Genomic DNA, 15,488 nt, shown 5'->3' with positions numbered 1-15,488 from the left:
CTTATTGAGGAGGCCTGCCCTGTTCTTCAAATGACTGCCCTCCTGCTTCTCTTTGCAAAGGAAGGCTGGACCTGCTCCCTTCATCCCAGGCTACCTGATTGCCTCCAAGGGTCATTTGGCTGACCTCCTGTTCTCAGCCATAGGGACACAACAATCTTCAGAGGCCTGTTTTCAACTGCCCAGCTGACCTTTTGTTTGCATGAGTCCCTGGTCTCCAAGAGGTGCCTCCCCAGGTCCTGGACCCTTGGCTAGCATTATAGTGCAATCCTCTACAAAAAATGAGAACGACTGAAGTTATGGACTCTTCGCACCGGACTTTGGGAAGGTAACTTTCTCAGTAAGACTAACCTGGTCCCTGTGCCCGGCCCATGCTCCATCATGATCAGCCAGAACTTGTGACTTTCTCGTGGTCTAACATTACCAGATGATTGCGAGTGCCGATTTGTGCTTTTAGGCTCTATCCCTAACTAAAACTTTAAAATTGCATATAACCTGTTCTAATGTCTAGATTTTTGTTGTTTAGGTCTGATTGAATATATATTAAAGTTTTCTGTTTTTCCAAATTGATTTAGGATTTTTCATGTGTTGTGTTTTTACTTTATTACTGGTTGAGTGCTGCATATATACCGTACAGTGGCACTAAGTTAAGCCTGACTGTTCTTGTGCTAAGCTACCAGAGGTTTTTGGCACAGGCTAATTTAGTGACTTTTGAGGTTCACCCTGATTGTGTTTGTTGTGTGATTAGAGTTTTCACACCCCTCAATCAATAACCCGATTTCTTAGACTTCCTTATTCCAAAACCCACATCCCCTGCAGCAAGTGCCCCAAACAGTGTAGGCAATGGTGCATTTTAGGGCATAGTGTTGGTACTGAAGTTTAATGGCTGGGGGTCGTGGCAGGCTTTAGCTAGCCAATGGTTATGATTCCAACTTTTTTTAATTGTTGGAAAATGTGATGGATGTAATTGTGGTTCAGCACTAATTATCACATCACCTGGGCTACTTCTCTGGAGGAGCTGCATCACAAAAAAGCCATTTGGTCAAAATGTTCCTCAGTCGGAGGCTCCTGCTGGACCCCAATGCTTGATCACTTCCTTCTCAGAAGTATGATTAGGATTTGGGACCATCTGCAAATAGAAACAGTCCCCATACCCTTGGGGCCATTGAGACCATCTCCATGTCTCCAGTGGTTCTAAACACAGGATGACTGTCTCCAGCCATTGGGACCAGACCCACTCAGTGTTGCGATTGTGTGATCACAGAAGCTGCAGGACTCTCTGAAACTGTAGTATAGTAGGCTGGTAAAGCGATGGTAATGGGATTGTGATGTTCAGGGACAGTGCAGCCTCTGCAGTAATGATCCAGAACGGTGGACTGCAGCTTCACCATGTAGGAAGCATGCGATCATCTTGGCATCTCTTGTTTCCTTGAGTAGCCCTCCACCTAGATCCTCCCCAAATGGACCTGGTGTCCCAGAAAAGACCTGTATAGCTTAGTTATGTGTTGGATATGGATTGCCTTCACAGTCCAACCGTAGGTGGCCGTTTCCAGGCCACAAGCAACAACACCAGTTTTGAGGAAGGGGAGAGGGGTAAGGGGGAAAGAATTGTTGTAGAGCAGACAATTTGTTTTATCAGAGCATAGAAAACATAGTCTGAAAAAGGCAGGATATGACTACCCAACCACACCCTGTAAAAAACAGTTTAAAGGAGATGTTCCCATGTAGGGAACGCAGATAACCATGTCCACCTTGGACAAATGCATCACCCACCTTTGCACCCATGTACAGTGTCCCACTCGACACTATTCATGAATATTATTGTCGAACATGCACACACAATATAAAGACATGCATGCCAATATCACATGCCCAACACGTAAGGAATACTTCTGAGGGGACTGATACTGAACTAGCACATACTTGGGAGACATTCGGGATAAAATGATTCTACCAATTGATAATAAAAGCATTTCTCTGCCCACTAATGTGTTGGAGAAGTGCAAAACGTGAGTGAGGACCCTAAAATGTTGCATGATATTGCCACAGTTTCTTCTAATGAGGTTCTTTCCAATCTTTTGAATTTCAACGTCTTCGTGGCCAGAATGGCTACTAAAGGGAACTATTAACCTCTGGCTAAAAGTATATTTTTTCTTCAATCCAAAATTAAGACTTCTGCACACTTACCACGTTCATTCAGGACTAGGCCTTGAAGTCAACTATCTTCCTTGGGGGAAAGTGTTTTTTTTTTTTTCCTAATACAATAGGGACCTTTCACCATGAACGGAGACTGGTGAATTGGGACCAGTGGTTAAATGACTTAAGGACGGGGCATTGGGACCATAATTGATCTCCTAGCCAGGAAATAGTTACGAGTATGAAGCCTTCGACTTAGTGTGGCTGTCTTTCGGTCACTCCATGATTGTGGGGCAAAGTACTTGGATAGTTGGTTTAGCAGTGCATTGCCACGGTACTTATAATCACGTTAATCAAGGGCTATTAATAGATTTGCTATAAGAAATCGACATTTCAAATGCATGTTCTTTCCTTTCGCACTGTAGAGTACATATTTGTTCAGAAAATATTCCTGCTTTTCGTACAAGCCAAACTGTAAATATTCTTTTCAAACTTTCGAAAGTCTAAAACTTGAGAATAGCAACCTCTCTACACTTTGAACAAAAGGAGAGAACTGAAATATTAATAGAGCAAATACTATTAACAAAAAAGAGTCTCTGAGCAGTTTTCCTCTTACTGCAAAGGAAACCCGTCTTAGCATGTATCCAAATCTTGCACAAAAAGCTTACTCTTTACCAGGAATAGGTAGTGCCTATTCTATTAGAGTCCACATAAGCGATGCTGAGTCTCATAACTTCGGTTGAGATTTGACAATCTACGGCATGAGTATGCTTAAAACAAAGCAGTTCTAATTCAGTTTGAGTAGCATATGGAGGGTGGCGGGAGCAAGCACTTGGTGCAGTTTTATTTTTCCGTCTTTTCAATGTATTGACTCTGAAAGTGTAAATCTGTGGGAGGGAATAAAGTTATTTTTGTATAACAAGCATTGTTTACACGGCACCCCACCAAGTAACCTCCCTTGTGCTGGATGTATTTGGTATCACGCAGCAGGTTGTAATTTGAAGAAAAAAATAAAACTTAAAAGTGCACCATGAACATAAATATGTTGATGCAACTTATTGGAGCATTGCCTCTTTCTCGTTATATTGTATGCCCATTGTGATTGCGTTTGACACTTGAGTGCTATAATCACTGATCCTAGTGTCCCATCGAGCTACCACACAGCATGGGGTGAATTGAAACCATATGCATCTGGTGAGGATGCCCATGCTCATACCGTTATTACAGGTAGGTATTTGTTTTCTTTTCGGTATGCTCTTCGTTTTTTGCAGTGAAATGAACTATTGCATCTTCAGTATGTACATGTCCAGTGTCAGTTTGGTCCTCTAGGGGACACAGAAAGTCTGTCTTTGAACCATTCGGCCATTAACACCATACAGTTTGGCCTACAGTAGTGTAGATGGGACTCAGTCGAAACTGCATCCGTGCATTGTCCTTCAATAAAAACTAAATTCCAGTGAATGAGTCAGTCATGTTACTTGGGGATTGTGACTGAATAGTCATCTAGCATTTTTCTTTCTTCTGCATTGCAGGATTCCGATGGGTCCTTACGTGATGAATTTACCTTCAGCAGCAGTGCATTGATTGGTCTACTCGTAATAGCTGTTGCCATAGCCACTGTGATTGTTATCAGCTTAGTGTTACTGAGAAAGAGGCAGTATGGTACTATCAGCCATGGTATTGTAGAGGTGAGTAGTTTAAAGTGTGCACAATACTTTTATTTCTTGATTTTGTGTCTCTAAAGTGCATAGGATAGATGAGTAAATTAAAAGTAATCATGGAAAGTGTCTAATGTGAGACTTTCAGAGAGTTTGAAAGGACACACGAGTTAACTAATGTGGATTAGTAGAGCATTATACAATTGGGGCATAGGTGCTGGATTTTCATGGCTTGTTAGCCCTGATCAAACACCAGCTCCAGTTTCCAACATCATTGAATGAGCAAACAATGTCAGTACTACGTGGCCAACCTTGAGTGAGATGTTTGTCTTTGTTAATGTACAAATTCCAATGTGCAACATTTTTGTGGAATCCTCTAGAGATTTCCTGACGTCCCATGTTTCCCTCACCTGTCACTTGCTCAATTTGGTCAGATGTTTGTTACTTCTCACATGTCTTCACAGGAGTCCTTGAGTGACTTAACAAAAATCACTCATTTGCAAGTAACTCTGTAAATAGTTTTCTTGGACTTCTTCTAAATTGAATTTGTGATTACAGTTTGCACTAAGGGAGTATCTTGTATTTCTAAATTTGTATTTTGGTGGTTAGATCTACCTTCTTTGCAAAACGCACACTTGCTGTCAGTAGTTCACGTTAAGTCTCAACAATGGGAGTACACATTAGAAAAGGCCCAGACTTCCTCCATTGTGTGGGGTCCAAAAGCTTTCCACCGTTTTGAAATCTAGCCTTGGGCCCTCCTTCAGCCAAAAATGTTAATAGAAATGTTGTCTCTGCCCATGTTCAAGGCAGACTCACCTAGCTTTCAGGAAAGCTGTATGTCTATCTGTCCATGAAGACTGAAATTCTGTCTCTATGATCTCAGAATACAAAGCCACATGTATGATATTTGCCACCCACTGCACCCTATCCCAGCCAGAGCCTTTAATACAGCCTTGAACTAAACCTATACAAACATACACACATTCTTATTAAGTCAAATAATACTCCATACCATCCAGATGTCTCGCATACTTTAAACAAAATGCATATTTCAAGCTGTCTGTAATATCCCACAAGCTGTTCTCTCTCTGCACTAAATGCAGTACAGGATCCCCCAAGGATACACTGAGTGCCGCCGTAAAACACCATCTAACGTAATCCTCAATCTCACTGCTCCCCATTATCAACCATCCAGACCAAAAGGTACAAGTCTGCAGTGCATACTCTTTCTTTACTAACCAATATTACCTCCTCAACACAAGATGAACAACCGTTCCCAGTATCCAAGCGTAGGCTTGCACGGTTTGTTACGTTACTTTTAAGGGACTTAGTCATACACACACAGCAGTTACTCATAAATATAATGGTAATAATAACATGCACTCCATAACTCACACAAGAACCAACAATGATGTTAGCAGAAATTTGCAAGACTGAATGAACTCCCTTAAATGAAATCTGTGGAGCTAATGCTAAAGCCTGCAGATATATCAGATGCATTATGAGCATACATAGAGAGCAAATAGACATGCTGTTACAGGAAATGGAGGGCAGGATAACTCACAAGGTTGGAAGTTATACCATGCAGCAAGGCTCTAATAGCACAAAGAGAACAAAGGAGTGAACACACAGACATGAATTGTGATGGAAAGATCGCAAGACCAGACCTCCAGCTAAAGGTCCACAGGCTGTAGAAATTACCTAAATGTGAATCCACTCTCTTAAGATAACAATTTGGAGGAACAGTAGATGGAGGGCAGAGAATTGTGTTTTTGAGGCATGTGTGGTTGTAGATACACATGCTTTGCATGCTCCTTCCATCTAGTGTTGGGTCCAGATGTGTGCTGGTTGGTTTTTTTGTAATACGTCTTATGAGTCACGGGGTATAGTAATTCCTCCTCTTGGATATAATGCACATGGGCATCGACTCCATTGTTAGACTGTTTTCTTTTCGCCGCCTGGTTCAGACGTGTGTGCCTGTGCACGGGGTCGACGCTGTCATGGTTCTCTTTTGGTTTGTGCAACACTATGCCCTTCGTCGGTATTGTTTTGTTCATGTTTTCCATTCTCTGTATCATATATCCTTTCGCTCATTGAGTCTGTTCACTTCGACCGAGGCCCCTGGCAGACCTCGCCCTTCTGGCCTTTCTTCAGCTCCATCAAGTTCTCCAGAAAATGCCTAGCTGTTGATGGCACAAACTCCCTTCCGTTACTGCCCTTGCTGTCACCCAAAGTATCCAGGGGCAGATCTACTCCAGGTCTGTAGCCTGTGTATGTCACAAGTACGCAAAGATGCAGACGGTGAGTTCTCCTGCTCTTCACGACCGCCAGGCAAGTTGACTCGAAATGTTCTGGAGTAGCATTGAAGAGTCTCTAGACATCTTCAGACATTAAGACGTGGAAAACCAGAACAACCGCAGCCATCAGCTGCAAAAGAGAAGGCGTTCTCCATTGAGGGCAGTTCCAACCCCGAATTTGACTTAGAAATTGCAGCTTGGCAAACCGTGAGCATGGTACCCTTGGTCCCTCAACACGACACCGATCACTTTAAAAACACCTGTCCCCTCTGGACCAACAGACAGAGGCCCTTTGTCTACCACTGCCTTTTGGTCATGGTCAGCACTGAGTAACTGGATAAGATGCCCCTAGCTCTGGCTTGGTGCCGAAACACCAACCAAAGCCTACAGCATCGAACACTTCCGTGCCCACCTGACACTTGGTGCCCAGCTAACCAACATCGGTGCGGTCCACCGCTCCGACGCCAAGCAGCTTTTCGGTGACAAAACCGAAAACTGGGTCGAACACAAAATCTTCAAAGCAGACCTCCAAGACCAACTCTGGCAAACAAGTGGAGACCATTCCCCCATAGCATCCAAGAACAGCTGGATGCCAAACAAAAGACATTTCACATCCAGCCTCACACCCGCCGGATTCTTGCTCCAGCCTCTACTCCCACTCCTGCTCCAAAGAGATGGCTGTCTTTCCAGGAGGCTCTGGACTCACAGGTGCCAACAAAACACTGGAAGAAAGGGGACAAAGCCAGCAGCTCATTGCCTCCTCCACTACCCTAACCACCTAATCCTCCTCCACCAACAGCAGCCGCACCTTCTCTACTACATTCTGTAGAAGACCTATTAGAAATATCACCTCAAGTGTCTCCACTTTATGATGCAACTGGGGAGGGTTGTGTACAAGACACCTTTGACTAACCGCCACATAACGACCCTTGGGACAAGTATGACATAGATTCTCCAGGGGACATGGACCCAGATCTGCATCCTACCGCCCCTCTCCTCCTGATGATTCAACATCGTATCAGGAGCTCGTAGGCAGAGTGGCCTCATATCATGATGTACAGCTTTATAAAGGGCCTTTAGAAAAGGATTTATTTGAAACCCTTTTCACCACTCATAGGGCTACACAATATCTCCATATGCTAAAGGGCAAGCTCAGACACACTGAGTATATTTTTAAAGACCCTGTCAGGGCTAGAGTTATCACCTCCAGGGTAGATAAAAAGTATAAGGCCTCACCATCTGATACCATACAAATCAGGAGCCAGTTACCGCCAGACTCGCTTGTCATTACCACTGCATGCAAGCACGCTAATGGAGTTGACCCACAGCCTGACATAGAAAGCAAACATATTGATGCCTCAGGGAAGAGAATGGCTGCGCTATCTGCCAATCATTAACGTATTGCAAATTCAATGGCCCTACTTGACATTTATGATTGTGCTCACTGGGATGAAATGGAGTATCTAAAAAAAAACGAGGACAAAAGCTTGTCTCTGAAGGCAAGTTTATTTCTAGCACCTCAATACACTGTGGCTTAGACTCTGCTGACACTGCAGCCAGAGGTATCAATACCAGCATATAATGCATAGCTCCGTATTTTTGGTTTTAAACCAGAGGTGCAGCAGAGTGTCCTAAATATGCCCTTCGACAAAGAACATCTGTTCTTTCTACAAAACACTAGAAAAAATAAGGATACAGAAACAGGGAAGGTAATGGGGGTCCTCCAGAAACCAACCACCCATGGCTCCTTTCGATGCCTCAGTTACTGTGGAGGTTCCAAAGCAACCTCTTCTGACACCTCCTCTTCCTACCAACGCAATCAAGGTCAAACCATCTTCCACAAAGGTTATTTCTGTGGTTCCTTCAGAGGTAATAATGCCAAAGGCAGTGGTAAGGGTGCTTCCCCACGTGGATCAACACCCACTGCTAAACACTGACTTTCCCCGTCTTACCCCTTGACCATATAACACCGGTCGGGAGATGACTACAAGATTTCCTACCCACATGGCAAGCAGCTACATCAGACTAGTGAGTGTAGTGCATTATCCAACATGGCTTTTGTCTGGAGCTCATTACCACACCTCCCAACATTCCACCTCACACTGACAAGCTGTCACTGGAACATCAAGCATTACTCAAACAGGAAGTGCAAGCTCTTCTTTTCAAAAGAGCTATAGAACCCGTCCCCCTCCCCGTCCCCCTCCTCCCACACCCGCCACCACCTTCTTCCCCCTCCCCCAAGTCATTAGGGGTATACTTCCTATACTTACTAATACTCAAAAGGCTGGATCGTTACGGCCAATTTTAGACCTCAGTCTCCTAAATGAATACATCTGGTCAGAGAACTTTCACATGGTCACATTACAAGACATGATCCTACTCTCCAACAAGGCAATTTTATGGCTATGCTAGACCTAAAGGACACCTATTTTCACAAACCGATACACACAGCACATCGCAAATAACTCAGGTTTGTAGTGGGCAGCAAACATTATCAGTTCAAAGCTCTCCTTCCATTCTTTGACAGATGAGAGTTCATTCAAAAAGATCTCTTTGCAACCACCAAACACGAAAAATGCCCAAAGTTCTTGTCCAGGTTCCCACAACCACTAACCAAGGGCAACGAACTGTGGATAAGTTCGTATGGGAGATTTGACTATGCTTCCTTCCCCTGCTCCCTCTTCTTCCTCTCCTTCCATTTCTGATTCGGAAGCTAAGACATCTCACATTAATACTAGTGGCTCTTACATGAACTCGTCGGCCCTGGTTCACAACATTACTGGACCTCTCTTTAATTCCCAACGAAAAGCTCCCCAGCAGTCTGTAGCTTCTTACTCAGAACCCTGGGGAAATCAGGCATCCAGATCCCAAGCCTCTCAACCTGGTGATCTGGCTCCTGAGGTCAAAGAATTTGGTTACCTCAATCTAGCAGCTGAGTGTATCGCCATTTTTAAAGAAGCTTGCAGGCTTACCACTCCAGCATGCTACGCTGCAAAATGGAAGACGTTGGTATTATCATTCAAAACAAATTGATACTTTCAATGCCACTGTACAGAACATGGTCTGTCACCTACTTCATTTACCACTCTCTGGGCTAACATTCACCTACATAATGCTACATCTCGCCACATTAGCTGCTTATCTACAAAATAGGCAACACATGTCCTTATTCAAAATACTAGTCATTAAAGCCTTCATGGAAGGGCTTAAGAGAGTAATTCCATCACGGATTCCATCTGACCCTTCATCGAATCTGAATATTGTTTTTACACGGCTCGTGGATCCTCCATTCAAGCCCCTGCATTCCTGCCCCTGCAATAGCTTTCTTGTAAGGTAGAATTTTTAATTGCTATTACCTCACCTAGACATATTAGTGAGCTCCACAGATTAACCATGAAAAAACTTTTCTTCCAGGTCGACAGAGATAGGGTGGTCCTCCACACCAACCCTAAATTCTTACCAAAAGTTGTCTGACTTTCATCTTAAACAATCAGTTGCTTTGCTGTTTTTTCCCCTCAACCAGAACCAGTTGTGGAAAGGGCTGTCCACACATTAGATGTTAAAAGATCCCTTATGTTCTACATTGATGGAACTAAACATTTTAGAAACACTAAGAAACTATGTGTTGCTTTTTCACCACCTCATAAAGGAAAGCCTATATTCAAATCAGATATTGCCAGCTGGATAGTTGTGTATCCAAACATGTTGTGCTAAAGCCAAAAGAACTCTATCTACACCTCCTAAAGCACACTGTGCTAGGAAGAAAGGAGCATCTATGGCTTTCCTAGGAAACATTCCAAAAGCGGATATATGCAAAGCAGCTACATGGTCTACACCACACACTTTCACTAAATGTTATTGTGAGAATGTTTTAGCAAGCCAACAAGCTAATGTAGGTCAGGGAGTGATAGGTACACTTTTTCAGTTAACTGCAATACCCACAGGTTAGACACCGCTTCTAAGGAGGACTGCTTTACAGTGTATGCAAAGCATGTGTATCTACATCCACAAATGCCTCAAATGGAAAATGTTACTTACCCTGTAAGCATCTGTTCGTGGAATGTAGTGCTGTAGATTCACATGAGCCCACCCTCCTCTCCGGACACATGTGGCTGTTGTAGTTCACTTAGTATACACATGGACATCTCCTTACTTACACAAACTTTGTAATACATTCTCACCTGTCTGCGGGAAAACAGTCTAATGATGGAGTCTATGCACATTATCACAAAGAGGAGGAGACACTCTACCTTGTGACTCAAAACTTCTTTTGAAGAAAGACAACTTGCACACATCTGGACCCAACACTAGATGGCAGGAGTATGCAAATCATTTGAATCTGCAACAGTACATGCTGCAAATAGATGCCTACAGGGTAAGTAATGTTTTCCTTCTCAATCATTCTAGATGTGCTTTTACTCAAAGCCTGTTTGGAGTTGGTATTTAGGATTACATTTGGAACTTTCTGGTGTTCTATTTAGTGTTTGGCTTGTCAGTGCATACTTCCTGTTTTCCACTGAACAGCATGTCTCCTTTCAGAGAAGCTGATGACTGAGCACTTCTTTTTGGACCACTTTGGTGATGTCTGAGTTATACAGTCTGTATGGCCAGCCATCTGACCACCTGCTAGGGAGTTTGCTCAGTTACTTGACCATCGACATTTGGGGGAGTGAATGCAAGGAAGGACTGAGGTGTACATGGCTTTATCAGACACTTGAGGTGCTGAGTATCTGGTCAGAAAGCAAACAGGCAGAAGACCGCCAGTGTCTGTTAATGTTGCGACTAGGATCAGAAATACTATTATAAGGGTTGCAGGAGATGGGCCATTCCTTTTCCCTCATAGGAGCATGGTCCAATGGTACTACTTGTAACCAGGCTGCTGACACTAAACTACAAGTAGAGGCTGTGCTAACTTTCAGCTGAGTAACAAGCATTTTTATAGCACACCCTCCTCAACCCTTGCAGCAAGTAATTATTTAGTAAAGATGCGTTTGTAGACTGCTCTGTTAATTTATTTCTCACTCTCCTCTGACCTCACAGTCTCCCTCCCATGCACCTACCTCTTTACTCTGAGTTCTTTACCTAGTTCAATCGTATTTGATGTTCAGGACTCTCAGTGGAGATTGTTTCCCCCATCTCAAAAATTAGCCCACGTATTACTTTGTGGTAGTTCTTGTAGAAACTACTTACTGTTCTGCTTAGAACAAAGTATATAATCTACACTGTCGTTGGTAGTAGTTTGGTGGTATATAGAAAACAAGACCTTGAAGATGGGAATAAAAGACTTGTCCCACAGGCTAATTTTTTTCAATCATTGAGAACCCTGCACCCGCAATTTCCTGTCTTTTCCTGACCTGTGGTATTGGACTGCTGTCAAGAGCATTCTAATGAGCTGATAAGTTTGAAAAATTAATCGTCCTAGTTTTTTTTCTTTCCAGAAACTGATTCTGATTTAAAGCAAACCCGAGGCTGTGATACAAAAATGTACCCAACACATGTGACAGGTTCCTGAGGGAGCACGTTAAGAGAATCCCTGTCATTGGACTGAGAAATCCCCCTGTAGATTTAAATAGCAGAAAATCGTGACAAAATGGACCTCAATAACAGTGTTTGTTTAGTAGCACATCCACTTAATTTGAAACAACTCGAACTTCAGTCAGTGAAATGAAAATGCTGAGCTCTTTTACTTCCCCTTAGAGGCCCATGTAACTCATCTTTCTACCACACATGACGGGCGAAGGAGTCCCTGAGAACAGCTCTGACCTATGCTGTGTTTGACATTAGATTGGTTAAATTTTCAGCTTCGACTTCATCCTCGATAAATTACAGCAAACCCTCTCTTCCACTTCATCAGACTGCGAGTTCTTGTTTGAGGGTATCTGGTATTTTCATCTCAGTACTTGCCCTCTGGAGACTGGCAACTCTCACCAGTTGTGTAGGAAAGTGCCCCTTTTTGACATGTTCACCCCCACTTTTTGCCTGGTAATTAATGCAATTTTGACTGAGAGCACTGGGTTCCTGCTAATCAGATCCCCACACCCAGATCTCTTTCGCTAAAACTGTTAAATTGTTCCCCAATTGGCTATACCTTGGTCACCCCTGTAAGTCCCTAGTAAATGGTAACCCTGGTACCTAGGGCATGGGTACCAAACAGGGTCCCAAAGGCTGCAGCTTGTATTGTGCCACCCTCGGGGACCCTTCACCTAGCACATGCAGACTGCCATTGCAAACTGTGTCTTGGTGCAGCTAAAAGTGAAACACATAGTCTGTGTGCCATGTCCCCTAACGCTGAATGCAGTATATGTCACCCCTTCAGCAAGCCTTGCAGCCCTATGGCAGGGTACAGTATATTACAAGTGTGGGCATATCTGCAAAAGCAAATATGCCCTTGCTATGTTTTGGTCGATTCTTAGACTTAATGAGTGAACAAGGAAGCCATTTTAAGTGAATGTGCTGGACACTGGTCAATAATAGTTCCCCAGCTACATGATGGCTTCACTTAAACTAGGGATGTTTGGTAGTAAACATCTCGTACTAATAAACCCTCACTGATGATAGTGTTGGATTTATTAATACATGCACTCACATGGCACCTTAGAGGTTTCCCCTGAAAAACCTACCACTACCCGTGTGCTACCTGACTAGTTCTAAATAGCCTACCCCCAGCTGACACGTTTCTGACCCCCAGGGGTAAGAGTCTTTGGTCTTGGGCTGACAGAAACAAAGCCTGCTCTGGCAGGGGTGTTAGTACACCCCCACCCAACAGAATGACCTATGAATCTGCACTCCAAGGCAGGGAGACTTTTAAGAGACCCACTGCCCTTGATATGTAGATCTAGCTTCCCTCAAACAACAGGATGCTGACCCCTCTCCCCCACCCCCTTCTTCCTCCCTGCCCAGGGCCCATTTGGCACCTGGACAGGCAGGAAAATTAGTAGTCAGAGAGGTGTGCCCACCTCTCAGGTCAGTCCCGCCTCTAAGGTGAGTTGCCTGATGTGGACACAACTTTGGAAAGTCTGCTGTCTTGGTGTTGGCAGAACTAGGAACTCTGGGACAGGGTTATACCCACTTCCCTCAAACAACAGGATGCTGACCCCTCTCCCCCACCTGACATGTTTCTGACCCCCAGGGGTGAGAGTCTTTGGTCTTGGGCTGACAGAAACAAAGCCTGCTCTGGCAGGGGTGTTAGTACACCCCCACCCAACAGAATGACCTATGAATCTGCACTCCAAGGCAGGGAGACTTTTAAGAAACCCACTGCCCTTGATATGTAGATCTAGCTTCCCTCAAACAACAGGATGCTGACCCCTCTTCCCCACCCCCTTCTTCCTCCCTACCCAGGGCCCATCTGGCACCTGGACAGGCAGAAAAATTTGTAGTCAGAGAGGTGTGCCCACCTCTCAGGTCAGTCCCGCCCCTAAGGTGAGTTGCCTGATGTGGACACAACTTTGGAAAGTCTGCTGTCTTGGTGTTGGCAGAACTAGGAACTCTGGGACAGGGTTATACCCACTTCCCACAAGAAGTGGTCATATAGGGGGTGTAGTGGCCCTGAGTGTAAGTAGCCTATTGGCTACTGCCCTTCACTCCCCGAAACACACCTAATTCCAATATTTAGGGGAGGCTCTGACACCAGGAAAATCTGATCCTGCTGACCTGAAGGACAATCCAGAGATGCAGAAGGTAAGAACTGAAGATCAGTGACTGACTCAGCGCCAACCCTGCAAGCCTGCTGACTTCGACAATTGCGAGAAAGAGACCTTGTCCTCCAGCTGCTGAAACTTCCCAAAGCCCTGGAAGACTGCCAGTCATCACCCATGCACCATAAACGTCTGTGGAACAGCGGAGCTGCTTCCCTGCACCTTAGCAGTCGCTCAAGAAACACTGATGAGGACTCCGTACCTCAAAAACCGGTGCTGGACAGCACCACTACACCCGTGCCCCCTAGCCTGAGTTGAAGTGGGCCAACAGTGCCAACGTGGTCCCCAGCCTCTCCAGTGACAAAGTCCATCGTTGGTTTCCCCACTGCGACCTTCACACTGATGCCTGCCGACTCTTTGTGAGGACCCCTCAACCGCGACCTCCACCAGTGACGGCAAACTGATGGTCCATTGCACCTCTGCACTCGGACTAAAGAGAAGAGTACCATTGGTGTCCCTGCATCCCCAGGCTCGTGAGACTTGAGCCCACTTGTTGGTTCAGCCGGAGTGGTCCCCCAAACCACATCTGAAGCTTGTTTCTATGGGCCCACTCCACCGCAACCACCACTGGTGACAGAAACCCAACAGTCCACGAACCCTTTGCACTCTGACGCCCAGACTGAGAACAATGGGATGACCTGTGTCTCTATGCCCCGAGCATGGAAAGAACTGAGCTCACTAAGGGCCAGATGTAGCAAAGTGTTTGCGCCTCGCAAACGGCGAAAATCGCCGTTTGCGAGGCGCAAAAGCCACTTTGCCATTCAGAAATGCATTTTGCGAGTCGACTCCGACTCGCAAAATGCATTTCCGACTCGCAAATAGGAAGGGTTGTTCCCTTCCTATTTGCGACTCGCAGTGGGATGCAATTCCATTTGCGACCGCGTACGCGGTCGCAAATGGAGTCGCAGTTACCATCCACTTCAAGTGGATGGTAACCCACTCGCAAATTGGAAGGGGTCCCCATGGGACCCCTTCCAGTTTGTGACTGGACCCCAAATTATTTTTCAGGGCAGGGAGTGGTCCAAGGGACCACTCCCTGCCCTGAAAAAAACTCGAAACTAAAGGTTTCGGTTTTTTTGAAGTGCAGCTCGTTTTCCTGTTAGGAAAACGGGCTACACTTCAAAAAAAAAACTGCTTTATTGAAAAGCAGGTCGCTAACATGGAGGCCTGCTGACGTCAGCAGGCCTCCATGTTAGCGAGTGCCTATACTCGCAATGGGGCCGCAATTTGCGACCCACCTCATGAATATTCATGAGGTGGGTCATTGCGACCCCATTGCGAGTCGCAGTCGGTGTCTGAGACACCGTACTGCATAGCAATTTGCGACTTGCAAATTGCGAGTCGCAGGGACTCGCAATTTGCAAGTCGCAAATTGCCGACTTGCTACATCTGGCCCTTAGTGGTTTATCCTGACTGGATCCCCAATCCTCACCTGCAGCCTCTTTGTATCCAGACCGATCCCCATAGATTAACACTGGGCACCTGATGCTGTACTCCACCCCTGCACCCAGCTGCCTCAGTGCTGCCTGGTGTGATATGTTGGTGTGGCCGTGGACCTTGCCCCATACTCACCTTAAGCCCAGGAGATTGGTGGCGTAAGTCGTTGCACTACACCTGAATGCAGCACGTTTTCCCTCTGGAGGATAACATTGCCACTTCTGAAAAATGCAGTCGACTTTTCAAAACGTACTTACCTGATCTTT

At 45.1% G+C, this 15,488-nt stretch overlaps 1 protein-coding gene across 8 annotated transcripts in view; it reads left to right on the top strand.

Annotated features, from left to right (window-relative positions):
- The window catches only part of APLP2 (amyloid beta precursor like protein 2), a 438,018-nt gene that overhangs the window by 409,105 nt on the left and 13,425 nt on the right, over positions 1-15,488 (top strand). For all 8 annotated transcript variants that reach the window (XM_069224475.1, XM_069224476.1, XM_069224474.1 and 5 more), the window contains one exon: positions 3,666-3,821. In XM_069224475.1, coding sequence (XP_069080576.1) covers positions 3,666-3,821 — 156 coding nt within the window. The remainder of the gene's footprint in view (positions 1-3,665; positions 3,822-15,488) is intronic.

Source organism: Pleurodeles waltl, chromosome 3_1, assembly GCF_031143425.1.
Source record: "Pleurodeles waltl isolate 20211129_DDA chromosome 3_1, aPleWal1.hap1.20221129, whole genome shotgun sequence".
Classification (NCBI taxonomy): domain Eukaryota; kingdom Metazoa; phylum Chordata; class Amphibia; order Caudata; family Salamandridae; genus Pleurodeles; species Pleurodeles waltl.
This window is presented reverse-complemented; position numbering and strand designations above follow the sequence as displayed.